The sequence below is a fragment of the Equus asinus genome, chromosome 22 (assembly GCF_041296235.1).
Source record: "Equus asinus isolate D_3611 breed Donkey chromosome 22, EquAss-T2T_v2, whole genome shotgun sequence".
In the NCBI taxonomy this organism is placed as follows: Eukaryota; Metazoa; Chordata; class Mammalia; order Perissodactyla; family Equidae; genus Equus; species Equus asinus.
This window is the reverse complement of record NC_091811.1, coordinates 68,017,607-68,045,421: the sequence shown is the minus strand read 5'-3', so window position 1 is coordinate 68,045,421 and position 27,815 is coordinate 68,017,607. Positions and strand designations below refer to the sequence as shown.

At 48.0% G+C, this 27,815-nt stretch overlaps 1 protein-coding gene and 1 long non-coding RNA gene across 3 annotated transcripts; both read right to left on the bottom strand.

Annotated features, from left to right (window-relative positions):
• Nucleotides 1–1,745: 1,745 nt before the first annotated feature.
• Nucleotides 1,746–4,673, bottom strand: LOC139041587 (uncharacterized). Its single transcript, XR_011497035.1, has 3 exons — nucleotides 4,570–4,673; nucleotides 3,605–3,675; nucleotides 1,746–1,883 (listed from the first exon to the last, which is right to left on the bottom strand). It is a non-coding gene; the product is annotated as an uncharacterized lncRNA (long non-coding RNA).
• Nucleotides 4,674–10,751: 6,078 nt separating this feature from the next.
• Nucleotides 10,752–27,786, bottom strand: SLC35E3 (solute carrier family 35 member E3). 2 transcript variants are annotated; one of them, XM_014860680.3, is made up of 5 exons: nucleotides 27,271–27,786; nucleotides 26,353–26,463; nucleotides 21,683–21,841; nucleotides 17,784–17,866; nucleotides 10,752–13,229 (listed from the first exon to the last, which is right to left on the bottom strand). In XM_014860680.3, exons 1-5 carry the CDS (start codon nucleotides 27,670–27,672, stop codon nucleotides 13,043–13,045), a joined length of 942 nt encoding a protein of 313 aa, XP_014716166.3. In that variant the 5' UTR covers nucleotides 27,673–27,786; the 3' UTR covers nucleotides 10,752–13,042. The 2 variants fall into 2 exon arrangements, with proteins under 2 accessions (XP_014716166.3, XP_070350802.1); XM_070494701.1 differs by lacking the exon at nucleotides 10,752–13,229 and adding an exon at nucleotides 14,448–14,630.
• Between the last annotated feature and the right edge of the window lie 29 nt (nucleotides 27,787–27,815).

Sequence of the window (27,815 nt, the reverse complement as noted above, 5' to 3'; positions counted from 1 at the left end):
CTTGTTCATAGACGCGTTCTCGCAGGGCAGTTCAGTGTTTGGGATATGGTCATGTCCTCTGCCCTTCAGATCGAGGGTCTGCGATGAAGGCAACGCCTCCCATTTCTTCCCGCTTCTCTGGGTTTAGTACAGGGTGCTGCCTGCCTGCAAAGGACTCATGACCCATGCCACCAACCGAACACAGGACCGCTTCCGAGAGTCTACCCGGTCGGGAAAGTCCTCTTGGTTAGACCGCTTCGCCCAGGGATTTTGTATTCCCAGCATCTGACAAAGCGCCTGCCATCGTCAGTGCTGAATAAACATTTGTGGAAAAGGGAATAAAAGACCAGGTGAAGTAACACAGTCCTCACTACGGTCGTATGTCCGTGTGTCCAGTTAAACCGGACGTTTAATCCCTCAATCATTCAACAGATAACCGCTGAACACGTGGGGCGTGCCAGGCACCGTGCCAGTGCTGGGGTACAAAGGTGGGCAGAACAGACAAGCCCCTGCCCGGTGGAGCTGAGAGTCTAGCAGGTATTACAAAAGACACAGGAGAAAATCAATCAAGCAGATACTGTATGTTCTTTATCGTCAGGAGACAGAGGGCACAGGCCCATGCCTCGATGGAACCACGTGACTTCCAGAAGCTCAGCGCAGGGCTCCCTGGTGAGAAGCAAGGGTCCACGATGAGGGCTAACGACCAGATGGCGAACCCCTGGACCGCGGTGAGTCTCTTAGTGGGGACGAGGGTTCTGCTGCATTCCAGAGGACAGAGAGCCCCCAATCAGGGAGGACGTCTGACCTCAAGCGCTGGTGATTTTCTGAGCTGGGTCTGATCCTTCAGCCAGTGCCTGGGGGTAGGATTGGGGTGGGCTGAGACGAGCACAGCAGAGACGATTCCACAGAGAGAAGATGGGTGAGATGCTGCTGGATCCACACGAACATCTCAATGTGACATGGGTGGTCTCATTGCTCTGTTTGAGGGAAGGTTGCCCTTTCCCACCCAAGCAGACAGTTAGGTCCCCGTGCCCATGGGCTCTCAGGTGACTCGCTCCTAGAGAGGGAATGACAACCTTCCTGCCGGTCAGCATGGACTTGGCAGTAGGGCGTTGTACTTCTGTAACCTCCTTATCAGACCACCAGGGGCGTCAGGGAAGTCACTCAACGAGCAACCTGTACAGAGGAACTTGTCAGAGCAGACTGTTCAGCTTCACAGCTCTCTGCTCTGTCTATATCTTATTTAGAACAAGACAAAAGTTCCATAAAGAATCAATGCAGGGGCCAGCCCCGTGGCCAAGTGGTTAAGTTTGCGTGCTCCGCTTCGGCGGCCCAGGGTTTCGCCGGTTCGGATCCTGGGCGCTGACATGGCACCGCTCATCAGGCCACGCTGAGGTGGCGTCCCACATGTCACAACTAGAAGGATCCACAACTAAAATATGCAACTATGTACTGGGGGGATTTGGGGAGAAAAAGCAGAAAAAAAGAAGATTGGCAACAGTTGTTAGCTCAGGTGCCAATCTTTAAAAAAAAAAAAGTGTTCAATTTAGGGGAAAAAAAGTCAATGCGGCTCAAGGTGAGAGAAATTTTTCAGCGGAATTATTCAGAGAAACTCCTTGTATTCACTCCCAAAGTGACTTAGGTTTATATTGCAATCACAAATCTTATACTTTTAAAAATAATGCTCTTAAGAAATTCAACCTGAATTTTTCTTCCCTCAAACACATTTGCGGCAGCCACAGCTTCGGCCAGGCCTTCCTGCTTCCCCGCTCCGTGTCACGACTGCGCAGTCAGGCCAGGCTGGCCCAGAGTCCGACTCTGTTCCTCTGAATCAGGGCTCTGTCTAAGACAAGCGTCCTTTTCATAGGCTGAGGGCAGCAAACCACATTCCTTCGACCTTAGGTCTGAGGGAGAAAGTTCTCCAAATTAGAGACGCTGGCAGGCTCTCAGAATAGCGTACAGAAATATTTAAATTTTTACTAAAAAGTGTGACTTCGAAAATTATGCATTGAGATTTTAAAACAAAGTTCCAGAACTAATTTAAATAAAGAGAGTAACTGATCTGGGATAACCAGATAGCCTGCATTAGGAATAGTATTAGAAACTAAAAATTGGGGCCAGAGAAGTGGCCCGAAATGTCCCTCCTGGTCACTCCCTCTATGCTTAGCAGGAATCCATATTTCTTTATTAATCCCATTTATTTACTCTTTTAACTCCCCGGGGAAGTTTTGCAAATGGCTTCAGTCCCCTCCTCCTGAGCTGTCCTCCTCAGACTGTGCTTGCACCCTCTCCCGGGCCGGCCCCTTGTCCTGGCTCAGAGTCCAGTCCCCATACCTCTAACCTCACCTGCAGTGACTTCCGAAGCCTCCTCTCAAGGTCACCTGGTCCAATACCTGTACCTTGAAATCTTACCGTTCAATATTATGGTACATTCCCAGCATTAAGTATCTTAATAAAAGACGGTTTACATAAATTTTTATTGTTTTAAGAAATGTATAGAAAGCAAAAACTTTTTCAGTTAAACCTACCAACTACTTATGCTATCATCTCTGCTCATCTTCACTGCCGTGAACGTCCCACAAGTCCTTGGAAAGTGCGTGTGCCCCCTGCTTGGCGCGGGGAGGGCCTCAGGAAGCCCACTACGCACGTTTCCTACCTTCCAGCGCTTGCTCCAGCAATTTCTGATGGAGGTGTGTTAAAAACCTTGGATTTCCTTTTAATCTTAGTGCTATTTATGTTGTTCATGATTGGTTATGTTCTTGGTGGATTGTCCTTTAAGGGAAGAAACCCTCTTTGAGCCTGTTAATACTTTTTCCCTTAAATTCTAATCTGTCTGATACTGATATTACTAGCCTAGATTTTTCTTCTTTTTAGGAAAGTTTCTTACAAAAAGCACCGAGTTAGATTCTGTTTATCTATCTAAAGTCCTCATCTTTAAACACCCATGCTTAACATGGATGCCGGTGTGAGTACTGATATATTTGAACGTAATTGTGACATCTTATTTTGTTTTCCACCTGCTAAACCTTTTCCTTGCTTCTTTTTTCCTCCTTTCCAACTTTCAGTTGAGAAGATTCGAGGGACGGTCTGGACTCGTGCTCCCACACCTGCTCTGATGGAGACCCCATAGCCCCGGCACAAGCACACTTTAACGGGGAGAAGGAGATCCAGCCACTCGTGCGCAGCCCCGGCACAAGCACACTTTAACGGGGAGAAGGAGATCCAGCCACTCGTGCGCCGTCCTGCTGCGCCTGCGTGAAGCCCAGAAGTTGTCAGCGGGTGAGCTCTGACCCTTCACCTGTCACCTCTGTTTCTGGCCCATCCAGAATGGAAGGATGACAGACAGGAGGACTGACAGACAGGGAGACTGGGAGGCTGCCGCTGGAGCGGAGCATGAGGAGCTCCTGCAGTTCTCAGTGGGTAATCCAGCCCCGCGTTCCCTCCTGATCGCTCTTCACCCTCCTGCTCCCTCACCCGCCTTCCTAAGGCAGCAGCGAGGCTCAGGGGGACTCTCCAAGGGGACTCACGGCCGCAGGGAGATGCGTTCACTCACCTGCCAAGTATCTGTTCAGCGCCTGGCTCCGTATTTACCAACAAACAGCCCCCCGACCCCTGTGACGCTTACCTTCCGGTGGGGCAGGGGCAGTGAACAATAGACGAGTGCATTAAAATGGTTCCAACAAGAAGTTACAAGTTCTGTGCAAACAAGAAAAAGCAGGGCAGGGTGAGGAGAGTCTAGAGTGCTGGGAAAGAGGGTGAGAGCAGCTGTGGCGGAAGATCAGCCAGGCCTCCCTGAAAAGGTGAGGTTTTTGAGGAAAGACGAGAAGGAAGTGAGAGAGCCACACAGACGATGGGGGAAGGGCTTTCCAGGCAGAGCTGAGCAGACACCCCGGGGTGGGAGCACACCGGGATGTTCGGGAGCGACAGCATGAAGGCCAGTGGCAGAGGCAGAGGCGGCGGCCAAGGGTGAGACGAGATGAGGTCACATGCTACGTGGCCCTGAGGCTGCCACGAGGTTTGGCTTTTCAAGTAAAATGGTGTGCGACTGCAGGGTTCCGAGCAGAGGGGTGACGTGAAGGGACCACTGTGGCTGCTGCACTGAGAACAGACTTTGGAGAGCAAGGGTAAAGTGGGGAGACCCTTAAGGAGGCCTCTGCAATAGCAGGAGAAATGGTACAACGAGTTTGGTTTCTGGAGATGTTTGGAAGGTAGAGCCAACCAGCCTGCCAGACTGGACACATAGGCGAGAAAAAGAAACGTCAGTAATGACTCCAAGATTTCCATCTGAGAAAACGATAAGATGATGTTGTGGGAGGAGTGGGTTTGGGGCCCGGGGGAAGATCAGCTCAGTTTTGGGTATGTTTAGTTTGAAGTATCTATCAGACGTTGAGCAGACCACTGGATTAATGAGGTGTACATGAGACGCCCAATCTTATTGCCCCAGGCACTTCGTCCCCCCACTAAGCTCCAAGGCTCTCATGGGCTGGGGAGGTCTGCGAACTCAGAGCGGCTCACAGAAGACCCTGCCCTGAACGAAGTAACCAAGAGGCCAGGCTGAGGCAACCACAGAGTTCCTCACAATCGACTCACCTTGTGGTTCACCCTGGCCACTCCTTCACTTTCTCCCCACAGGGCTGGTGACGGCCCTTCTCCAACTCTTTGTAGACCAGGTTTTTACTTTCACCCCACTGCAGAGTAGTACTTGTGTCAAATACCAAATCCAACGCCTGGTTGCCATAGCAATATCCCTGCTGTAAAAGTCCCCCAACACTTACTCCCAGTTTCTGCACTGACTTTGTTTGAACAGGTAAGGAACCGTTGGTGGCCTGGCGCTGGTGCACAGACCACACCCTGACCCCGCTGCTCTAGAGGACTTTTCTCAGGGGCATGATCCAGCGCTAGTTCATAAACCCTGTGATGGTCATTCTGAGTAAATACCATTTCTAGCAGGTTCCAGATGCTCATCTTGACTTTCTGATTTCTCTAGTCCCTTAAGGCAGTGAAATTCAGACTGTCCCACCTGGATGTGCATCTTCACACCAGGAGAGAAGGTGAGACTAAGGTTGGGTTAGAATGGAGATAAACACGATGACATGCAAGAATCCACGATGAGTGGCCACACTTCTCCAGAGCCACACGGGGCTGTGTCAGGGGAAGAGTGGACAGAAGTTGTGGCTCATAGTTTCCTGGGCAAAATCCCTGAGTTTCATAACAGGATTCAAGCTTTCTGGAGGTATAAGAGAGTCACAGGCTCGACATCCCCATGAGGAATGTTCTTTGAGTGCAAACACTGGATGTCTTCAGGATGGTCTTTGATTTCCGAAGAATGTTCCTGTGCTTGGTGGAATTCTCCATGCCAGTCATTCCATGATAATAAGCAGACATTTCCTCCAGCACACAGGTCCTCACCAATGTCCACAGCCCTGTGTGTATGGGCACTGGGAAGCCCCTAGTGAAGCCCCACCCTCCTGTGGTTTTATGGAGATCCTGGAGCATTACTGGAGTGAGTTTTTCCTAGGTCCTCTTAATGAATATCTGTAGAACCTTCACACTGATGCCCAGTTCCAAAACCTGGGCATGACCTTGCAGGCATTGGTGACAGTGCTTTCTTCATCCACCAGCTCAACTTGAACTGGGAGAGGTACTAGGGATGAGGTAGTGGCTGAATAAGGTGTAAGACTGTGGCTGAGGGAAGGGGCGGATTGGGTACTTGGGATGACCAAAGTCAGGGGGCACAAAGAGGATGGTGGAGGACCAGGCAGGCTGTCACCCACTCGGCTGGAAAGTTTGCTCCTGGTTGGAGGTGGTTCATTCACCCCAAGCCAGCAACAGCTTCAGGTTTGGACTCTGTCTGTGAGTCCTCATGCCCATCAGACCACTCCCTCTTCCATCCACCTTACCCTCTGGGGTCTGGTTCTCTATGGAATGCAAGGATGGCTGGGGTGAGCAGAGCCACTAGTCTATTTTTGTTTTGAACCAGTTACATTCACTTGTTGCTTCCTGGGTTTTAAAGTCTATCAGACAGATCAAGCCCTCCATTCTTGCCCCTCTTTACCCTCAAATGCTCACTGGCATGCTTTCAGCTGAAGCAGCAATTAAAAGTGGCTCAAACAAATAGCGGTTTACTTTTCATCTAGAACAAGAAGGCTGGAGACATGCAGCTGATGGCACTGTCTTAGCGAGTCTGCAATTTTGGGTCAGGTTCTCTTCTCCTCCCCTTTACCAATTAGCACCACTCTAGACATCCACAGCCACATGCAAGGCAGGAGGAAGGCAGGAACAGGCAGTCCAGCCACATCCATCCCTTTATCCAGAGAGCAAAAGCTCCCTGAGACGCTCAGCAGACTTCCAACTACGTCTCATTGGTGAGACCTCACATGGCCACCCTAACTACAAGGCAACATGGTAAAAGGAGAACTTAGCATTTCAAGCCTCTGAGTGGTGGGGAACAAAGAATAGGAAAGAGTGTTTGGTTAGAAAACCAACTGTGTCTTCCACAGCATTTTTGCCTTTTTTTTCCTGTATAATTTCTTATTGAACTGTATAAAAACATTCTGATTCTAACAAATAGGGCCAATGAGTCACTCCATAATTCTCTAAGAACTCCAGTCCAAAGAGGTTCATCTTGCTTCTAAACTCCAGGCAGAGAAAGAACCTGGAGAGTCTGCCCACTCCTGTAATAAATCAGTGTGGAGATGCCAGATCTCCTGAACAGACTGACTGATTTTGAGCCCCCCACCTCCTGGGTAGAGGCCCAGCCATCACTGTCTGTCCCGAACTGCCAGCTCTAATTTTAAATTGAGAAAACAGGAAACTGACGTTTTTGGGAGTGTAAGAACAAACAGGAAAAGGAAAATGAAGGCACTTGGTTGATACAGATCATTTGATTTTAAAAGAAAAAATAATCTCTTATGGGTAACGAAAAAAATTCAAAAATTCAGAAATGCATATGAACCTGAAACTGCCCTAAAATAATAAAGTCTTTAAAAAAAGAATCCATAATCCTAGCTGGTTAAATAAACACACAGGCCTGTTCTTGCGGCATACATATTTATGAAATATTTATAGTTAAATGGAAAAAATGTGAATTCTATGGTTTGGGTGATGTGCTGTTTTCCAAATTAAAAAGAGCATACATAATAGGGGCCGGCCGAGTGGTTAAGTTCGCACACTCTGCTTCCGCAGCCCAGTGTTTCACGAGTTTGAATCCTGGGCGCGGACATGGCATCACTCACCAGGCCATGCTGAGGCGGCATCCCACATGCCACAACTAGAGGGACCCACAACTGAAAATACACAACTATGTACCAGAGGGCTTTGGGGAGAAAAAGGAAAAATAAAATCTTTAAAAAAGAGCATAATAAAAAAAATCCCCCAAATAGCCATAAATAGTTGAAATGGCAAGAGTTCACCTCTCAGTGATCTCATATGATTTCACATGCAAAGCAGCTCTGATAAATGAAATATCTTCTAATACAACAAATATGAAAATAAATCACATTTAATGGTTTGCATACAATTTCTAAAAACAGGATCCATGAGTAAAAAAATACACATGAACAAGAAAACAGCTCTTATAAGGGCCAAACAAAATCTTTCTCATTAATTTAACCAAATCTGCTTTCTGGGGCTGGCCCCGTGGCCGACTGGTTGAGTTTGCACACTCTGCTTTGGTGACCCAGGGTTTCGCCGGTTCAAATCCTGGGGGTGGACCTAGCACTGCTCGTCAAGCCATGCTGAGGGGGTGCCCCACAGCACAACCAGAGGGATGTACAACTAGAATATACAGCTATGTACTGAGGGGCTTTGGGGAGAAGGAAAAATAAAATCTTTAAAAAAAATCTGCTTTCAATATAAACAAATGAGAAATCATAATTTTAATCTGAAAGAGCAGAATCAGGGGATTTGGGAGATGGAGGGTTACTTGGAAATCATCTGGATCCAAGCCTTTGTTTTATAGACGAAGAAACTGAGAACTAAGCGTCAAGCGACTTGCCCCAAATCAAAGGTTATCCCACCAGTCAATGCAGAGTCTGGACTGAAAGCCATGATGCTGACCTCCAGGCTGGCCCGGTCCCTCTGTGCCACCCGAGTTCCAGACTGAGATGGGCCTTTTTCTAGGCAGGGTTTTCCTTTTTAACCTCGCAGGAATAGAACAAGGAAATGCAGAACCGATCATCACTTAGTGGGCTTGCAAAATTGTTTCTTCAAAGTATGCTGGCAGTTGGCAAAAGTCAATGTAGATTTTAATAGCAAACCATATTTCAAGAATATATTCAGGAGGCAAAAGTAAAACTCCTTTTTGGAGCAAAAGATCATCCATTACAGAAGTATGTGCACTTTTTCCAAGAAAACACAGGATGTTTGGTGCTTCAAGCATTTTAATTCCGTAATAGTCAAGTACTCTTACAATAAATCTTCCACGCACACACAAGCCCCTGGTCCACGTCAAGCAACGTGCAGCATTGCTTCCGCATCCTTACCTCTCCCACACCGTCTGCTCAGCCCACCCCAACCTGCTTTTTGCCCCCATCACTCACAGAAACAGCCTGACTGAGGCCAACAAAAAATCTGTTAATAAACACAACGGTTATTTTTCTGTCCATGTCTCAGTTGACTGCTCATTTGTCCACCCTCTCTCCCATCATGTCATCATCCTCATTTTCCTCCTACCTCTTTTGCCTCCTTCTCAGTTTCCTTTGCAGAATTACCCTCCTCTACCAGCACGTGCTGGAGCTCCTCAAGGCTCAGTCGAGGCTGTTTTGCCTTCTGCTCTCCCTGTGCAAGGTCATCCTGGTCTGCTTTCATCCTGGTAGTTTCTCTAGCAACTCAAGTTTTACTTCCACTCCAACTCAAAAGTCTCCTGACTTCCAGACCTGTGTATCTGATTATTTGATTAACATCTTTAATTGGAAACCTGAAAATCACGCTGGCTATGCATGAGCTCCTGATCTCCCCCCATCTCACCTCTCTGCAGGTGTTTCTTATCTCAGAGAACACACCATTCTCTATCAAGTGCGCAAATCAGATACATGTGATTCTTGACTTCACCCCCCCCCCCCCCCCGCCCTCCACTTTCAATCCACCTCAAGTTCAGTTGATTCCGTCTACTAAGTTCTCTTGACTCTATCCACTCTATCATCTCCCCTCCCCACCCCTCTAGCTGCCATCGTACCTCATTAGTGGACTCCCAACTGGTCTCCTAGCCTCTCTTGAGTTCTCGTCCATTTGTTGACTGTGACAATGCTCAGAACACTCCCTCTTGCTCTTACTCAATTATTTTATTTTTTTTTAAGATTTTATTTTTTTCCTTTTTCTCCCCAAAGCCCCCGGGTACATAGTTGTATATTCTTAGTTGTGGGTCCTTCTAGCTGTGGCATGTGGGACGCTGCCTCAGTGTGGTTTGATGAGCAGTGCCATGTCCGCGCCCAGGATTTGAACCAACGAAACACTGGGCCACCTGCAGCGGAGCGCACAAACTTAACCACTCGGCCACGGGGCCAGCCCCTCTTACTCAATTCTTAACATAGCCTACAAGAGTCTACGGTCTGACACCTGCCTGCCTTTCCAGTCTCATATCACAGCACCTCCTCACCTCTAAATGCAGTCTCAACAATCTATCCTTTCTGCAGTTCTTTAAACGCCTCGTAATTCCTCCAACCAATGGGCCTCTGTATGTGCTCTTCCCTCTTCCCAGAATGCAATCCACTCCCTCTGCTTAGCTGTCTCCTAAACAGCCCTCACATTTCAGCTCAGTCATCCTTCCTCATGGACACCTTCACCAACAGCCAATCCTGGGCCAGATTCTTTTGTCATATAAGTTCTTAGTGGACCATGTTCCTTTAAGGATTTGTCTGAATTTCTGATAAATTTTGTTTTTATTTAATTAACATCTATCTCTTCTGCTAGACAGATGTTTCTTAAGATCATAGGGAACACAGGACTGTCTGTGCATAAAAGGACCATCTTGGGGCCAGCCCCGTGGCAGAGTGGTTGAATTTGTGCGCTCCACTTCGGTGGCCTGGGGTTTCACTGGTTCCGATCCTGGGCGCAGACATGGCACTGCTCATCAGGCCACACTGAGGTGGCATTCCATACAGCACAACCAGAGGCACTCACAACTAGAATTTACAACTCTGTACTGGGGGGGTTTGGGGAGAAGAAAAAAAGAAAGAAAAAAAGAAGATTGGCAACAGATGTTAGCTCAGGTGCCAATCTTTGGGTGGGGGGAAAGGACCGTCTTTGCAGGTACCCAGCACATTCCCTGGAACATAAAACGCACTCAATAAACTCAATTAATTGAGTGAATTAAAGTAACATTGTATCCCTGACGTAGCAAGTATAATCCAGTTCAAGTCTGGGAACAAATGCGAACAGAATCTATCTAATAAATCTCGTCTGCACTCTTGTAATCAGACATTCACCTTTGGCAATCCTGCATCTTTATTCACCCAACAACTGTTTACTGATGGAGTCACTGTGGAGTGCTGGATTAACGTTGGTGCTTTCAAATAAATGTTTTAAAAAACACAATGATTACTGATTTAAAAATACCAAGGTTTAACAAGTATTTTTAAAAATGAAACACAAGAAAGCTTGCTTCACTTCCCAGAGAAAGATTTCTCTTTTATGTTATTTTAAAAGGGAGACGAGGACCTGGTTCACTAGATTCTGCACACTTGGGAGCCGTGCAGCCGGCGTTGGCCAGCCTTGCCGCCGCACGCACACGGACGCGGCCCTTCTCCCAACGGTTCTAAAAGGCAACACGCAAGTACAAACATCAGGTTCTCTTTATTTGTAACGGGTAAAAAGTGAAGTTCGGTCACTTAACAGAGGATAAAGAAACAAGTGCGGCTCCATCGGGAACAGGACAGCGTGTGCCTCCACGGCCCTGCCTTCCGGTCTGTCTCTGTGGTTGGTCCCAGTCAACTGGTGCAGTTTTCCCCAAGAAACTTCCTTTTCAGTGGGAAGAGCATCTTCAGCGCAAGGAATGTGGGTCAGATTCCAGTTCCAGTAGCACATACTTTATCCACTTCCAGGTACGTACCCAGCCTATCTTGCTCCAACCGTTCACTGCCTTCCTACTGACACCATTTGTTACAACCCCCCACACACACACACGCTGCATTTACAGTCGAGAAGAACTTGTACGTGGCACAACCAACACAGCTGTCAGCGCACGGAAGTCACACAATCCTCACTGTGCTGAAATGCTGTCTCCTGCCTTGGGGAAATAATTATATGTTAATTTAAACATACACAGAGAACATTACTTAGACAAACGTTAAGGCCTGAGGCTCATCTGGTGAGACAAATTGCTTCGTACTTCCTAGCACGATAAAATACATCTTTGGAAACTGAGAAGAACCAAAGAAGATTTAAAACAAAAACACAATCACATACAGTAATCATATAACAGAATGATGTGTTGAAATCCCCGTCAAAATAGATTTTCAGTGGCTTTTCATTTCAAACAGGCCAAGACAAAACCCTAAAAGGTGTATTTTATACACATGGCTCTTTGTCCTCTTAAGAGTCGTCTTCTCATTTAAAGCTTACAAATAACATTTAGAAAAAGAAATATTACAAGAGGATTACCTGTCTCAGTCAATTTATCGTGAGAGGTTATCAACAACTGCTTTTTTCTTTTTGAGGAAGATTAGCCCTGAGCTAACTGCTGCCAATCCTCCTCTTTTTGCTGAGGAAGACTGGCCCTGAGCTAACATCTGTGCCCATCTTCCTCTACTGTATATGTGGGACGCCTACCACAGCACGCTTTGCCAAGTGGTGCCACGTCCGCACCCGGGATCCGAACCAGCAAACCCTGGGCCGGCGAAGCGGAACATGGGCACTTAACCGCTGCACCACCGGGCCGCCCCCAGCAACTGCTGTTAATGCTCAAATGTCAAGAAGGTGGAAGGCAGAAGGATGTTCTGTGATTAAACATATGGCACTAAATTTCCTTAAGTGGAAATCATGGATTTCCCTCGTACCCTAGTTTTGTAAAATTATCCCTTTAAAAACTCAAGGAACTAGTCAAGTATTGGCTATTTTCCTGCTTCTCTTCCCCCTCTTTCCTCATATTTTCACCAGCTTTCTGCTTAGTGTTGAGACAGCATCTGCCCTGACCTGCTGCGTAAGTGTCCCTCGGCCACCTCAGAAAGGCTGGACAGTCACAGATCCTTCAGTGTCAGAGATGGCTCCGTGGACACCTCAGCCGCAGTGGGGAGCACCAGCAGGGAGGGGGTGCCGAGAAATCTCCGATGTGACCTGCTCAGAGGCCGGAGAACAGCCACCAGGACAGAAAGAAACCTGCTCAGCTCCACCGACGGTCTTCGGGCCATTCAAACACGGAGCTGCCTTGTTTTTAACTCCATTCATCGTTTCTAGAGTTCACTGAGAGCTCAGAAACAAGAGAATACCTACCTGAACTGCAGCTTTTTTACCACGTGTAACTCCTTACAGCAATTTCCTACTAGAAAAAGGTACTTTTAGAAGTGGATTTTGTCTTTTGCTCTTCTTTACTCCACTTTCCTTTCTATAAATGATACTTCATTTCTATAAATAAACAGGAAGTTAAACTAAACCAGCTAAAACAGAAATGGTAGATTTAAATTCTGACTTGAACACTTTGGTGAGATCATACTCTCGCTCACATTGGGGCCCCCCTACGGCAGGGGGGGCAGCCCGTGTGGCCTTCTTCAGAGGACCGTGCGCATACATGGCCGCCTCACGGCCGTCGGACAGGCCCACAGCTGCCTCAGCCCCTGCTGCAGAACCGTATCCACGACCTCACTGGTGTGACCACACCGGCCCCCCCCACCCGACTTCAGACACTCATCTTTGAAAAGAAGCATGAGCCATTGTTTTAGAGAATTAAGTTTTTTAAAAAAGGTTCTGTAAAAGAGAAAGTCATATTTATGAATAAAATTTCCTTTGTGTTCCTTCTTGCAAACCATCACTCAATGAATTCTGCAGCATTTTTTTCTTCTTTGAAAGTAACTCATGCACTAAACTTTTTTTATCTTCTTGGGGTGACTTTCTTTTCTCCACAAAAATCTGGTTAAGGACGTTGTATCAATTTACTCTTAGTTCCTTGCTGTTCGCTGAGTTTGAAATGGGTGTAGGCAAGGATGCCGAATAACGTGCACAACATGCCGAGAGCCTGACTGACGGACAGCGGGTCCTTAAACAGGACGTATCCTCCAAACAGAGTGAGGCAGAACTTGAAGTGGCCGAACATGTTATAGCTGAGGCTCCGATAAGGACGAAAAGGATGACAAGCGGGATGCTACGTTCACACGCACACACGCGTGTGAAGCACAGGCTTCCTGTGGCTGAGGAACTGCACGGCCTGAACAGCAGCCCCAGCTAAAGCACACGGGCACTGAGGGAAGCACCGGGTCAACCCTCGCCTCCTCACACAGGTTTTCAATCAGCGACAGGAGACTGCCCCGGCTACCCCTGCTAACCTTCAAAGAGAAGAGGCTACAAGGTCAGGCTGGGAAAGGAATTCAGAACAAGGGACAGAGGAGGTATGAGGGACAGCAGTTGACGATGAAGCTTGATGGTGCCCTTCCTAACAAGCGCCCCTCAGCTGAGGGGTGAGGTGTGCAAGGCGCCGGAGAGCCGACTCAGCCCGTATGTCAGGTTTAGGGGGAACAGGGCAAGGGGAGGGAGTGACACTGAGCACGAGCGACACACGGGGCGCTGTGCCGGGCACACACGTGATGCCATTTGGCTGCAGGTCTGTGTGTACCCTCCCTGCGGTCCCACCCTTCCCACTCCACAAGTGTGCAGGCCCGAGGGCTATAGGGACCTGGGATCCAGAGCCCGCAGGCGGCAGGGCTGGAGTGCAGACACAGGCGGGGCTGTGTAACTCCAAAGTCCACGTCCAGGCTAGTGCACGGCCAGGAACTCGCTGCTGAGCACGGGGCCTCCAAATCCCTGTTCCTTTAAGGCACTCAACACACACACACCGTTCCTTTAAAAATGATTTCCTTACACACTGTACACGTGTTTTTTCTACATAAATTAGTACTTTGTTATTTTTCAGATGTTTGATGTGTACCCGTCTACTCTTCCGAAGAATGACACTAGAAACAGCGACTGCTCTGTGCCTCGGTGTTCTCGTCTATATAAACTGGGGACAGAGGACAGCCGCCCACAGGGTTACTGCGAGGATTAACTAGGTGGATACACGCTAAGCCTCCAGCACACAGCCAGCACGATGTGTGTCAGCTGCAGTGACAGTCACCAGGAGCAGGATTTCTGCATAATAAACCTCTGCCAGGTGCTCGACACCTGCTCTCTCAAACCCTCCCAACAGCCCAGCATCGCAGCCCTTCTTTCCCCCACGTCGTAAGGGCTCCATAGCTGGCTCGGGCCCACGGCAGGCAGAGCCAGGCACGCGCTCTTGGACTGTCTGACCTCACGCTCTGGCCCTTTCCTCTGTCCTGGGCCCAACTAAGCACCTGAAGTCCCCTCTGGGCAGGGGAGCATGGCCGTGTCACGGGGACCTGTCCTGATGGAGGGGACTTCCTGAGGGAGGGAGGCCCTTCCAAGGGGGTCGACTCCAGCCATCACAGAACAGCTCCACCTTCAGTCACGAGCATGCCCGAGTGCACAGCTCTGAGGCTTCAGCGTCTCTCCTAAGGAGCTCACGATCTGTTAAAGATATTACTAGAGGAAAGGGAAAAGGAAAGCAATTCTGCAAGGGCCGGCCCCTGGCCTAGTGGTTAAGTTTGGCACACTCTGCTTCAGCAGCCTCATTTTGGCTCCCGGACGCGGACCTGCAGCAGTCGTCCGTCAGTGGCCACACTGTGGTGGCGGCTCACATACAAAACAGAGGGAGATGGTTCTTACTCTAGGAAGAGCTAACAGATGTCAGCTCAGGGAGAATCTCCCTCAAGCAAAAAAAAAAAAAAAAGGAAAATTGGCACAGATGTTACCCAGGGCAAACCTGCTCAAAAAAAGAGACAAAAAACCTTCAGTGCATCCTTTTGTAAATTTAAAAAAAGGAGCAGTCCACACTGGATATTCCCAATTCCTCTAATTCTCCAGTCTGCCCCGGTCAAGCTTCCCCTCAACTCACTGAAAGCTCTGTCAGAACCGCCGGTACCCTCCCCCTTCCTACCTCTCCATCGGTCTCCCGTCGTCCTCACGCTTGCCGGTCAGTGGCACCGGACACGGGGACCCCTCCGCCTCAGTGGTGGGTGGACTCTCCCTCCGCCCACCTGCTCGCTCCTCCTCTGCCGGCTCCTCTCATCTCCCTGGACTCTCCACCCTGAAGTGACCCCGGACTCACTGCCTGGGCGTCTTTTCTTTTTCCCCTTGTTGGCTTGCTCACCTCAGCCAGCCTCACTGCTGCAAACCACGTCCACACACTACTGACCCTGGACTCTCTCCAGTGAGACCTCGACCCTGAGCTCTCAGACCTGTTTACCCAAAACTGAGCACCTGCTCTTCCTCCTCAACCTGACTCCCTCAGGCTGTGCTGTCCCGGGTGACGGCACCTCCATCCTCCCAGGTACTCAGGCCGAACCCCGGGAGTCAAGCTTGTTTCCTCTCTTCTTCTCCACAGCCAGTTTGTCGCAAAACCTGGTGGCTCTGCTTGAAAACGTGCCCCAAATCCAATCGCCTCCCACTGCATCCAGCTACCACCCGGTGCACGCCAGCGTCACCTGTGAACTGGATCTGCAGTGGCCTCCCGGAGGTCCCCTTCTCCCTTTGCCTCTTCTAGCCCAGTGGTTCTCGGCCAGGGGCAACTGTGCCACCTGCGCAAGGCCTGGACACACATCTGGTTGTGCCAACTGGGGAAGGAGGGCTACTGGCATCTAGTGGGTAGGGGCCGGGGATGCTGCCAAACCTCCTCCCGTGGACAGGACAGGGCTCTGCCACAAAGAACTGTCTGGCCCAACAGGTCAACAGCACTGGGGCTGGGAAAGCCTGCATTAGTCTATTCTCCACAGCGGCCCAGAGTGATCCTCTGAGAACATGAGTAAAACCAGGTCATGTCTCTGCTCAAAACTCCAACAGCTGCCCGTCATCCTTGGAGTAACAGTCCTGACACAGAAGCTCTTCTCAATCTGGTTCTGCCCCCTCGGAGCCCCAGCACACTCCGCCCTGCATGTCCTGCTCCAGCTGCACAGGCCCCCCCCTGCCTGAGACTCCCCCAGCTGTCCCCTCTGCCCGGGATCTTCTTCCTCCCGACCTGCACGGGGCAGCCGCACTTCCCCAGCTCTTTACTCCAGTCCCTTCTGCACAGGCCTTCCTGGCTCCCCCCCATAAAACTGCAACCCTGTCCCCGAGATCTCATATCCTCTTCTCCTCGGCACTTAACACTGTCTAACCCTGCATGAGGACACTTTGTTATTTTCCTTGTCTACAGTCTGCTTCCCCACCAGAATTTAAGCCTATCAGAGCAGAGATTTTCGTCCGTTTGGTTCACTATGCATCCCCAGTGCCTGACATATGACAGACATTCAGTATTGACACATTCATGATGTCAGTGAATGGTTTGCAGTGGGCGCTCGATCAGCATCTGTTGACTGAACGAGTGCTCTGAATGAGGGCCCGGACGTGGATGCTGTGACGGAGTGCAGGGTGCACGAGTTCCGGGACGGGACCGCGTGGTTCAAATCTGGCCGCCACGCTGTGAGCTGTATGATCTTAGGTGAGTTACTGAACCTCTCTGCGCCTCCACTTCCTCCTCTGCAGCATAAAACAAGGGGGCCTGCCTCACAGAGCTGCTGTGAGAATTAAAGGGCCCAGGACACACGGTGTTTCCAACAATGCTGGTTTTCTAAGAGACTGCTCTCACTGTTGCTATTTATTCATAGTTGGCAAGCACGTGACACCTGAGTGTTCCCCCGTGCATGTCATTCAGCACACTCGGATGCAGCACGACCTCTCATGTGGGGAGATCCATTCTCTGCATGTGCTCAAGAGTGGAGGCAGAGTGAAATTCGGGCAGAAACCGAATGACAAGCAGAACGTTACAAATGGGCAGTGGAGTTTGATCAGACCTCCAAGGTATGACTTCATTTCTTGATTTAAAGGAAGATTGAGAAAACAGGCACATTCATATCCAAATAAGTACAAAACCATAAAGTCAGAGGTCAATGGTCTGAAATTATCTTTGGTTACCTGGATTAACCATACCTCTACTTTATTACTACAGATAACTGAAAACTGAGTGAAAAACCAAGCGTCCATCCCTTTATTCACTCAACAAATATTTATGTAACCCCACTACGTGCAAACCACAGAGCTCCATCTTATTATTATTTTTTTGGTGAAGAAGATTGGCCCTGAGCTAACATCTGTTACCAATCTTTCTCTTTTTGCTTGAGGAAGATTGTCACTGAGCTAACATCTGTGCCAGTCTTCCTCTATTTTGTATGTGGGATGCCACCAGAGCATGGCTTGATCAACAGTGTGTAGGTCCACGCCAGGGATCCGAACCCGCGAACCACAGGCTGCCAAAGTGGAGTATGTGAACTTAACCACTACACCACTGGGCCAGCTCCTCCATGTTAATTTTGATAAGGGAAAAGGTAACCTATTACTTACAAAAATTCAAAAGCATTCAAGATACAGAAATTTAATATTTCCCCAATTCATATTTCTTTACATTTGTGCAGACTCTAATGTGAAATGAGGTAGTAAAAGGTTAAAAATGACTCTCCCTACTTAATTCAGGCCATGCAATAGTAAGTGTGAGACTCAGATAAGGAAATGAATGTGACAGTTTTGGAAAATATAAAAGACTATGAATTTTTAAGTTATTAGGAAAAGGATACGTGACTGGTGAGGTGTTCCCAATGATCCAATAAATTGATAAGTTCACCATGAAAGCTATTACTCCAGACAGCAGCACCATAAGCTACAAATAAACCAAAAATATCATTAACGCAAAGCAACTGTAACACTACCATCGTCAGGTAAAAACACATTTCATTAGGCTTTTCGAAAGACTCAAATATCAAGCGTTAAGACAAGATTTAAAAGAGAAAACCAGTTTGGAAGACACCAAGCATTAAGGGTACAGGACAATGAATAATATTCAGAAATGTAATTTCGTCTACAAAATTCAATGGAAAATTCTCCAATAATATCCTATCTCTGAATGTGAATTTCCAGGTTCATTTTTTTCTTATCCATCTGAAGAAAAATTATTTTGTAATGATTTATTATAAAAGTGATACATACTCATTATACAAAAATCAGAAAATAAAGATAAGTAAAAAGGATCTAAGGAATTGTTATAATCCCAACCACGCACCACTCTTAGTACCTTGGCACATATCCTTCCAGATGTTTTTTTATTGAATTGCTCACATTTGTTTCTACTTAATCAATAAGCATTCACTGGATATCCAGAACACCAGGCCAGGCCTTGTGAGGAACACAACAGGCTCTTGCCCTTAAAGATCTGAGAAACCACTTGAGGACATAACAAAATTCATGCCAATCATAGCTTACACTTACCTAGTGCCAAGAATTATTCTAAATGTTTCCTATATGTTAATTCATTTAATCCTCACAAACAGCCACAAGATAGCAAAATATCATCCCTTTTTACAGACAAGAAAACCGAGCACAGAAAGGGAAAGCAATTTGCTTGAGACACACAGCTAATAAACAGAAGGGTGAAATTTAAGCCCAGAGGGCAATCTGGTCCTGGAGTCCCTGCTCATAACCCACTGTGCTGTGCCACCTCCTAACCACCTGAGAGACGGGGCAACACCACACCTACAGCTCAGGTAATAAAAGAAAAAACATCCTTCACAGGCAAACAGACAATAAGTTCCACGTGATCCTCTAGGCGGGAGACGTCATCTGGGGCTGGGACAGCGAGAAAAGTCTTTGGGTCTCAAATGTACACAGAGATTAAAGAAAGCAGAGAGGGTAGGATTTCCAGCAACAAAGGCAGCACAGCCAAAGCACGGAGCTGAGGACGAAGGCGCGTGCACGGGACAGCGATCCCGGAGCTGAGGCCCAAGGCGCGTGCACGGGACAGCGACCCCGGAGCTGAGGCCCAAGGCGCGTGCACGGGACAGCGACCCCGAAGCCGAGGCCCAAGGCGCGTGCACGGGACAGCGATCCCGGGGCTGAGGCCCAAGGCGCGTGCACGGGACAGCGACCCCGGAGCTGAGGCCCAAGGCGCGTGCACGGGACAGCGACCCCGGAGCCGAGGCCCAAGGCGCGTGCACGGGACAGCGAACGCAGCCACCTGGCCGAGGGCGGGCAGAGCAGGCTGTACCACTGCACCCCCCTGGACCACCCACCCCACAGTTTTATTTAAAAAGCAATAAACCACTTTCCATTTCTAAAATAAGAGAATTGAGATCAAATATTAGTTATCATTTGAATTATTAAGAAGTTAAATTCCAAAGAAAACACGTCTTATGTGAAGATTCTTTCTGTCCCCGGGCTGTCTTACCAGTTTCTAGATGCAGTCAGAGGCCTAGAGGACTGGGATTTGTGTCCTATTAGGTAAAAGAGTATTATCTCACTTGTTTTACAACAGTAAGGTCCGTTAAATTTTCAGCTAAGAGCAACCTGGTCCTAAAGATTTTAAACCTGTTTCTAGAAAGGTATCAGTGTCATTTTTATTGGGTTCGCAGGATGGTACATCCCCACTTCCTGCAGACCCGGCTCATCATTCACACACGACAGGGTCCACTCAGAGACGGATGCCGTCAGGGACGTTGCCTCCTGCTGCTGTGCTCTCAGCTCCTTTGACTTGTTTTTAACAGTCCTGCTGCTGCTTTCCTCTTTTCAAATCTGTCAGAAGGCCCATCGCAAAAAGCCTCTCTCCTTCTGTTCCAAGTGTCTAAGCTGCAATGGTTTGAAGACCAGATAACCAAGATGACTAGAACTTTTGTAAAATTAAGCGGAAATATCATCTGAGATGGTACAGTGATTTCTTTCTTTCTTTTTTTAAAAGATGTTATGTAGATTAAGGCAGCGTCTGGGTTAACACAGGTTGCTTCCCTTTTTTAAACCACAGAGCAGATTACACTTGAATCCCCCCTGTGGAACTGCTACACATGAACAGTTTGGTGCGAGTGACTTGGAGAAAAGGGTGTACGCCAAAGGGTATGAACGCGGACCAGCCGTCAGTCTGCTCACAGGCAGCACCGCGGTGGCAAGGAACACCGACTCTGGACCCAGAGCGCATGGACTCAGACTCTGGCTCCGCTTGTGAGCTGTGGGATCTTGAATCAGGTACTAACTCTGTCTCTCGGTAAATACAGGACTAATGAGAGCATCCACCCAATCCAGCCGTTCTGAGGAGTCAGTGAGTTAATGTTTGCAAAGTGCTTGGAATGGAGCCTGGAACAGAGTCAGGGCCATGCACGTTTGATACAGGAACACCACCAACAGGAAGGACGTGCCCACTGGCTTTGTTCCAAAGGTTAAAGTTACGAGAAGCAGAACTTCTTTCCCTAAGTAGGGGGTTACACTTTCTAACTTGAAATGTCCCCAGAGCACATATCCCTTTGATGTGGCAATTTCACTCTTAGGACTCTATTCCACAGGGAAAAAGTGCCAGTTCAGGCAGACGCAGGTACAAGGATGTGTACTGCAACACTGTTCACAGTGGCGAGAACACTGAAAAGAATGATTTTGGTAAATTCTCACGAGAGGGGCTGGCCCCGTGGCCGAGTGGTTAAGTTCGCGCGCTCCGCTGCAGGCGGCCCAGTGTTTCGTTGGTTCGAATCCTGGGCGTGGACATGGCACTGCTCATCAGACCACGCTGAGGCAGCGTCCCACATGCCACAACTAGAAGAACCCACAACGAAGAATACACAACTATGTACCGGGGGTCTTTGGGGAGAAAAAGGAAAAAAATAAAATCTTTAAAAAAAAAATTATCATGAGATATTAAGTGAGAAAAGTGAGATACAGAAAATCATGCATAATCTGATCCCACTGTTGTAAAGGAAACAAATGTTCAATGTGTGTATAAATGCACATGCACACTGTGTATTTCTATGGGCAGGTATAGCAGAGAGAAAAGTATGGAAGAACAAACACGAGAATGTTAACGTAACTCACATCGAGGGACAGGGCTGGAGTAATGGGATGCGTGTGGACAGGTAGAGGGCTGGGTAAAAGGAATCCATGATAAAAGCAGCGTATATATGATGTTCCATGTGTATAAAATCACACACATGTGCATGTGTCTACACGTTTATGAAAAAGAGATCCAAGAAATGATCGTCAAAATGGCAAAGGTGATTATCTTAGTGTGGCAGGATTCTAGGGCACCTCTAGTCTCTTTATATTTTTAGGTGTATTCAAAATCTGTACAATGAGCACGTACTATTTATATTATTAAAACAAAATTAATAAAGCTACATTTTCATTGTAAAAAAATAAAAACAAAATGCCCAAATTATTTGTGGTGATAGCTTGGTGGGGTCAGAACAGTAACCAGGCATCAGAAAACCTGAATTCTAGTCCTGGTTTTGCCACGGAAAAACTGTCCAACTCTAGGCAAGTCCCTTAGCCTTTCTGTGCTTCAGTTTCATCATCTGAAAACTAACCCTTACCTTGCCTCCCTTAAAGAGTGATTACGAAGATTACATGTGAGAACGGACCCAAGATAGTGCTCTGAAAACTGAAGAGTGCATCGATAATGGAGGGATTATTATCTTGTTTCTTAGATGCTGAAACAATTAGAACTCACCAAAGCAGAAACTGACCAGGGACCGAATATGCCTCCTTCTCCAAACACCGGCTCAAAGAAGGGCACAGCGACCAGCAGCATGGCAGACGACATGGGAGCCTGGTAGTACAGCAGCTGCATCGAGTTCACCTGCAGTTCGTGCTGCTTGGCTCCCACCCACTGAGAATTAGGACATAAAACAAGTTAGGCAGGAAAAAAAAAATAGCATCACTTAATAGATGAAAGATGCAACTCTAGCCACAAAGATGGGAATATGGGGCAGGGCTAGGGGAGAAGAAATGCCCAATTAGTCTACAAGATTTCAAAGATCAATAATAGACACGAATGTCCTTTAAGCACCTTGGATGAAAAAGCTTATTTAATGTCGGATAATCTATTTTTCCTCTCAATTATAAAGAAGGAGGAAAACAACCCTGTTCCCTCTTTTTTTTTAAATTTTTTTAAAGATTTTATTTTTTCCTCTTTCTCCCCAAAGCCCCCCGGTACATAGTTGTATATTCTTCGTTGTGGGTCCTTCTAGTTGTGGCATGTGGGACGCTGCCTCAGCGTGGTTTGATGAGCAGTGCCATGTCCGCGCCCAGGATTCGAACCAACGAAACACTGGGCCGCCTGCAGCAGAGCGCGTGAACTTAACCACTCGGCCACGGGGCCAGCCCCCCCTCTTCCCTCTTGATGCTACTAAATGGGGAAAGTCACTGCCTACGGGGGCCCCAAGCATCAGAGATGTTGGGAAATGAGGCAGGAATGGAAACGTAGGTGATAAATAGAAATACAGATGCAGTGTTGGACTTCACTACTTTCTAAAAATGGCCTCCCCAAAGACGACCAGGGGCAGGGCAGGCTAATGAGAGATGGACAAGAATTCCAGTTATTCCAGGTGGCTGCCATGTGTGCGGCTGGAAAGGTGTGTGAGGTCCTTCATTCACTTTGGAAAAGCCAATCAATAGAAGGAATTTTCCTCCTGATGGAGGATTTTCTGTGGGTATCCTCCACCAACACACTTCAATAAATCAGACAGTCACGAATCCTAGAAGAGTGGTTCGTTTAGCAGAGCCAGCACCTCAAAGCCACAAGTCCCATCAGACCCCAAAAATGCTTCACAAATATAACTGAAAAGGCGGCTTTAAAGAAAGCTTGAGGGGCCGGCCCTGTGGCCGAGTGGTTAAGTTCGCACACTCTGCTTCGGCGGCCCGGGTTTCGCTGGTTCTGATCCTGGGTGTGGACATGGCACTGCTCATCAGGCCATGCTGAGGTGGCATCCAGCATGACACAGCTAGAAGGACCCACAACTAGAATGTGCAACTAGGTACTGGGGGGATTTGGAGAGAAAAAGCAGAAAGGAAAGAAAAAAAAGAGAAGATTGGCAACAGTTGTTAGCTCAGGTGCCAATCTTTAAAAGAAAAGAAAGCTTGATAGGACTGTTCGAATACGATCTGGCACGAACAGCCAGGCCTTTGAGTAACTGTCCTACATAATTCTTTTTCCTGTAGGTCTGGGTATCCTGTTACATAAACTCTAAATCTACAGACACTCACCAAGACAAAAACAGAAGGGCAGGAAATCTGAAGCCTACTCCTGCCAGCCTCAGCTAAGAGTCTTCTGTGAACAGGAGGGACAAAGGATCTATTCTGTTGCCGTGCGCTGCCTGGGACGCCGCAATGGACGCAGAGGCTGGACCCACGCCCCTCCCTTCCTGCAGCCCCCCCAGGCAGCTGCGCGTCTGCCACAGATGCACCTGGAGCGGTGGCAACTCTCCAGGCCTCTGCTGTCCCCTCCCGCAGTGCAGCCTGGCTTCTGCCCTGCCCCCTCAATGAAACTGCTCTCCCAAAGGGCACTGGCACGGTCAATGGCCACATCCAGAGGATGCCCCTCGGCCCTCCTGCTGGAGCTCCCTGCAGAACCTCCCATCTCTCCTGGAAGAACCTGACCTCTGCGTTGCACTGTCCCCTCGCTCACTATCTTCAGGTAGATGTCTGCTCTCCCTCTTTTGCCTCCTGACTGATCTCTGTTACTATCTACTGACATCTACGGCTCTCACCTCCTTTCCTGAGCATCCTTTAACTCACCTCTCAACAGCTCACTGGCTGTCTTCACTTAGATAACGAGGAGCTTGCTCAAAATCAAGCTCATTACTTCCTTCCTCAAGTTGGCTCTTCCTGTGTTGCTCCGACAATTAATGATACAACCTCCTCCAAGGATCAGACTCCTGGCTTTCCTCCCATTCAGTCAGGTCTACTAATTCTTGCTCCAAAAGGCCTCTGGAGTCTGTTTTCCCTCATCCACTACCACTGTCCCTGTTCCTGTCTCCCTGAACCATGGAGCGCTCTGCCTGTCTCCCTCTCTTATTCACCCTTCGCTGTCACTGGAGTTGATTTTCTAGAACACAGAGCACGATCGAGTTACCACCTCAGCGACCCTCCTCTCCCCAGCATCAGTGTGGCCTCTGCCGCCTGTCTTACCCACCCCTCAGGCTCATCTTTCCTCAACTAGGGTCCAGCCTCCTCAAGTGAGTCAAGCTCTCCAAAAATGCTCCCCACTTTCACACATCATCGCAAAGACGGCCCTGTGCTCTACTTCTTTGCTAAGCAAATTCCAGTGGGTCCTTTAATTTAAATGGTTAGCTTTTCCATCAAGTCTCACCTCACCACCCTCTTGCAGAACTGCACCTCCTCCCTGTCTTCCTCAGAGCCTTCCTCAGACCCTGAGCTACACTACTGTGGTCAGCTGTCCACGGGTGTCTCCAACGCTGGACTGCAGCTGCTTTTCATCATGGCATCCTCAGGGCTGACCATGAGGCAGAAGAAAAGTCTGCTGAAGGAATGAACTGAACAATGGTCTTTTTTTTTTTTTTTGAGGAAGATTAGCCCTGAGCTAACATCTGCTGCCAATCCTCCTCTTTTTGCTGAGGAAGACCGGCCCTGAGCTAACATCCATGCCCATCTTCCCCTATTTTATATGTGGGACGCCTGCCACAGCATGGCTTGATAAGCTCTGTGTAGGTCTGTACCCAGGATCCAAACCAGTGAACCCAGGGCCACCGAAGCGGAATGTGCAAACTTAACTGCTTCACCACTGGGCTGGCCCCAAGACATCATTCTTTCTATAACTAAAGCTGAGGTCTGATCACCATCTTTTAACTCCTTTTCATGCCCCACCAGTATAAGAAGAAAGGATCTAGAAATTACACCTGCATCCAATGGGAAAACACAACTTTCTTTAAAAGGAATTTTGGGGGAATATGCCTACTCTGTAACAGTACTTTTACCAATTACTGATAATTGAAAACTCCACCCATTTGTTAGTCCACTATCAGTCCTTGGTCAATCTCATTTCAAATATCTACCTGAGGGATAAGAATCCTTTGGTTCTAATCTATAGCAATTTTGAGACTTGTATGAACAAAAATGGTCATATTAGATGGACAGTGAGTATTCTGAATTGAAATTATGTATAAGGAATACTAGAAATTCTAATGTTCAATAAACAAAATCCTTGCTCTATTTAGTAAATATTTAATCCATACCAGGCAAAAAAGAAAAAGTCCACTAAGCAAAAAAGATAAGTAAGAATGTTCACATACTGTACTTAGTAACAAAATGTAAACCCCCTGAAGTATGCTCAAATACCATTTTCTTAAAGCACAAAGCTGAGTGTCCTCTGATTACTCTATAGTAAAAGACAGACTTTATTGGAGTCAAGTGACAAGACGGAGTCTGTGCTCCAGCCTTTGCCACCGGCCTCATCTTCTACTTAAGCTGCTTCTCTGCCACTAAAAAACGTATTCAACCCAACAAACTTGCCATCGCAATGTTTCTGAAAGGATCAGTACTAGAAAGGTTAAGACGCTAAGGCTGTATTATTAAACTGCTAACATTCATAACAAGAATGTCTTAGTTTACAACCAGCGGATGTTTGTAGAAAAAGTAAAATTGGTTACACGTTTTGACTGATTCCCCGTGCAGGCACACCCAAAATTTCCAGTGCAAGGGTTTTCAGTATAGAGAAAATACTGTTTCACTGTACTCTACACCGAGTTTTTTCCCCACTATATAAGAAAAAACACTTTTTGAGACTTTATGGTAATAAAGTGAATCCATGAAGAAATTTTTAATGAATGCCCGTTACAGGCAAGACACTATGCTAGCACAAGAACCGAAATACCCACTGCCGTAAATATCGACACAGACAAATTATTAGAAGCCAATATAAAAGTTGTAACAGCAGCATATTTTTTGAGGCAAAGATTTATAAATCTGAAATTTTCCTTTCCTCCTCAAATCTCTGGAAGTGTACTCACTCCTTCAGAATAATGTTATAACTAGAGAGTAAGCGACAAATATAAACAATGAACTCAGTCCTCAAGTAAAAAGTCTTACTATTCATTTTGGAAAGATTTCCCAGAAAGTAATACATCACCCCAGACTCAGACTGTTAAGCACAGGTACCGTCCACCTACAAACAGGTGCGCGGTATCTCACGAGCATCACACACTCAAGTTTCTGTCTCCTTCCTTCTCTTCACCTGAGTCACACAGTGCATGCAATCATGCTTTCTTCCCAACAGTCTACTGGTCTCCTGTCTCTATACCGTATTTTCTAAACCTTGGGATACAGCCTCAAAACGTATGAAATCTGCTAAAAAAGCACATAAAGAAAAAAAAAATTACCAACCACTTGATAAAGGGATGTAACTACAACACCAAGAGCAGCAAACACCATTCCAAGGAAATTAAACTTCACATCGTAGTAAGAATTTAGGATTACACCTAAAGTTATAGGAATCTGTAAAGAAAAAGAGGTAAAAAGAAATTAGATTCAAGAGCATTCCTTTCATGAATACAAGGAACCTCTTACAAGGTTAACGATAAAAACATCACTGGGAAACAATGAACCTCTATAAACTTTTTCTACTTGAAAAAACCGTTAATTCTATTTCCTCAAAGTAAAACATAATTCTCTATTTATGTTCACATTTAATTTTATTTAAAATTTTGGGTAAAATACTGAGTTGGTGGACTGCATTTTGCAAGAAATGAATACCACACGCACGCACAGATGAGTAAAAGGACCCAAACTAGTGGCTAAACAACATATAACATCCACATATAATAACAGCATTAAGACTTTATGAGTGGTTAAGTGCTAAAATGATTTTAGCCCATCTCCTTCTTAAAGACGCCGAAACCTCTGCAGTCTGTCGCTGCAGACATGCTCTGAGACTTATATTTTATGCGAGCCCTTTGAGGTTTATCCCCCACGGTTTCACTCCCTCGGGGGAGGAGGGCTGCTTCCAGCTTGAGTTTGTGCAGATACTCGGATACACCGAATCGCAGGCCTCAGTGCAGCCTCGCTTTCTCACCCATCCCGGCACTTAAGGATTTCCATCAAACAGCGGTCATGAAAGCAGACAGGCACAGCTCCGGGCCCAGAGCCCCCGGGTCGCCCCGCTGCTTTCCTCCACCTCCCGCAACGAGCCCGGGCGCCCCGCTCTCGGATGCCCCGGGCGGGGCTCGCGGTGATGGAGCGCGCGGCGGGTCACACCCCACTTGGCGGCAGACGGTCCGGGCGCCCGGGAGTGAGGCCACTCACCAGCGTGAGCCGGACTCTGGTGGAGAAGGTCTTCCCGTAGCAGAGGGTCTGGATGACGATGATGGCCGGCGTGGTCATGGCCTTGGCCAGCTGGTAGGTGCCGATGGTGTTGTTCTGCAGGGAGAGGTTGGTGAAGACCACGAAGCCGCAGAAGCTGAGCGCCAGGAGCACGAGCCGCGAGGGCGGCAGGCTCTTGGGGGCAAAGACGTCGAGCTTGTGGCAGACGTAGAGGCCGAGCCAGGTGACCACGAAGTGCACGAGGGTCAGGCTCATGTTGGGGAAGCCGTGGTGCACGTAGATCCACTTGTTGAGGAACACGATGCAGATGGACACCAGCAGGTTGAGCAGCAGCCCGGCGGCGATGCGCCCGTGGCCGCGCACCCGGTCGGCCAACGACGCCATGGCCGCGCCGCCGGCGCTCAGCCTCCGCGAGGCGCGCCCGGCCCGGCCCCCGCCCTCCGCCGCCGCGCGCCCGCCGCCGCCCGCCTCTCGGTCCGCCCGGGGAGCGGGAGTCGCCGCCGCCCCTCGCCTGGGCGACGCGGCGG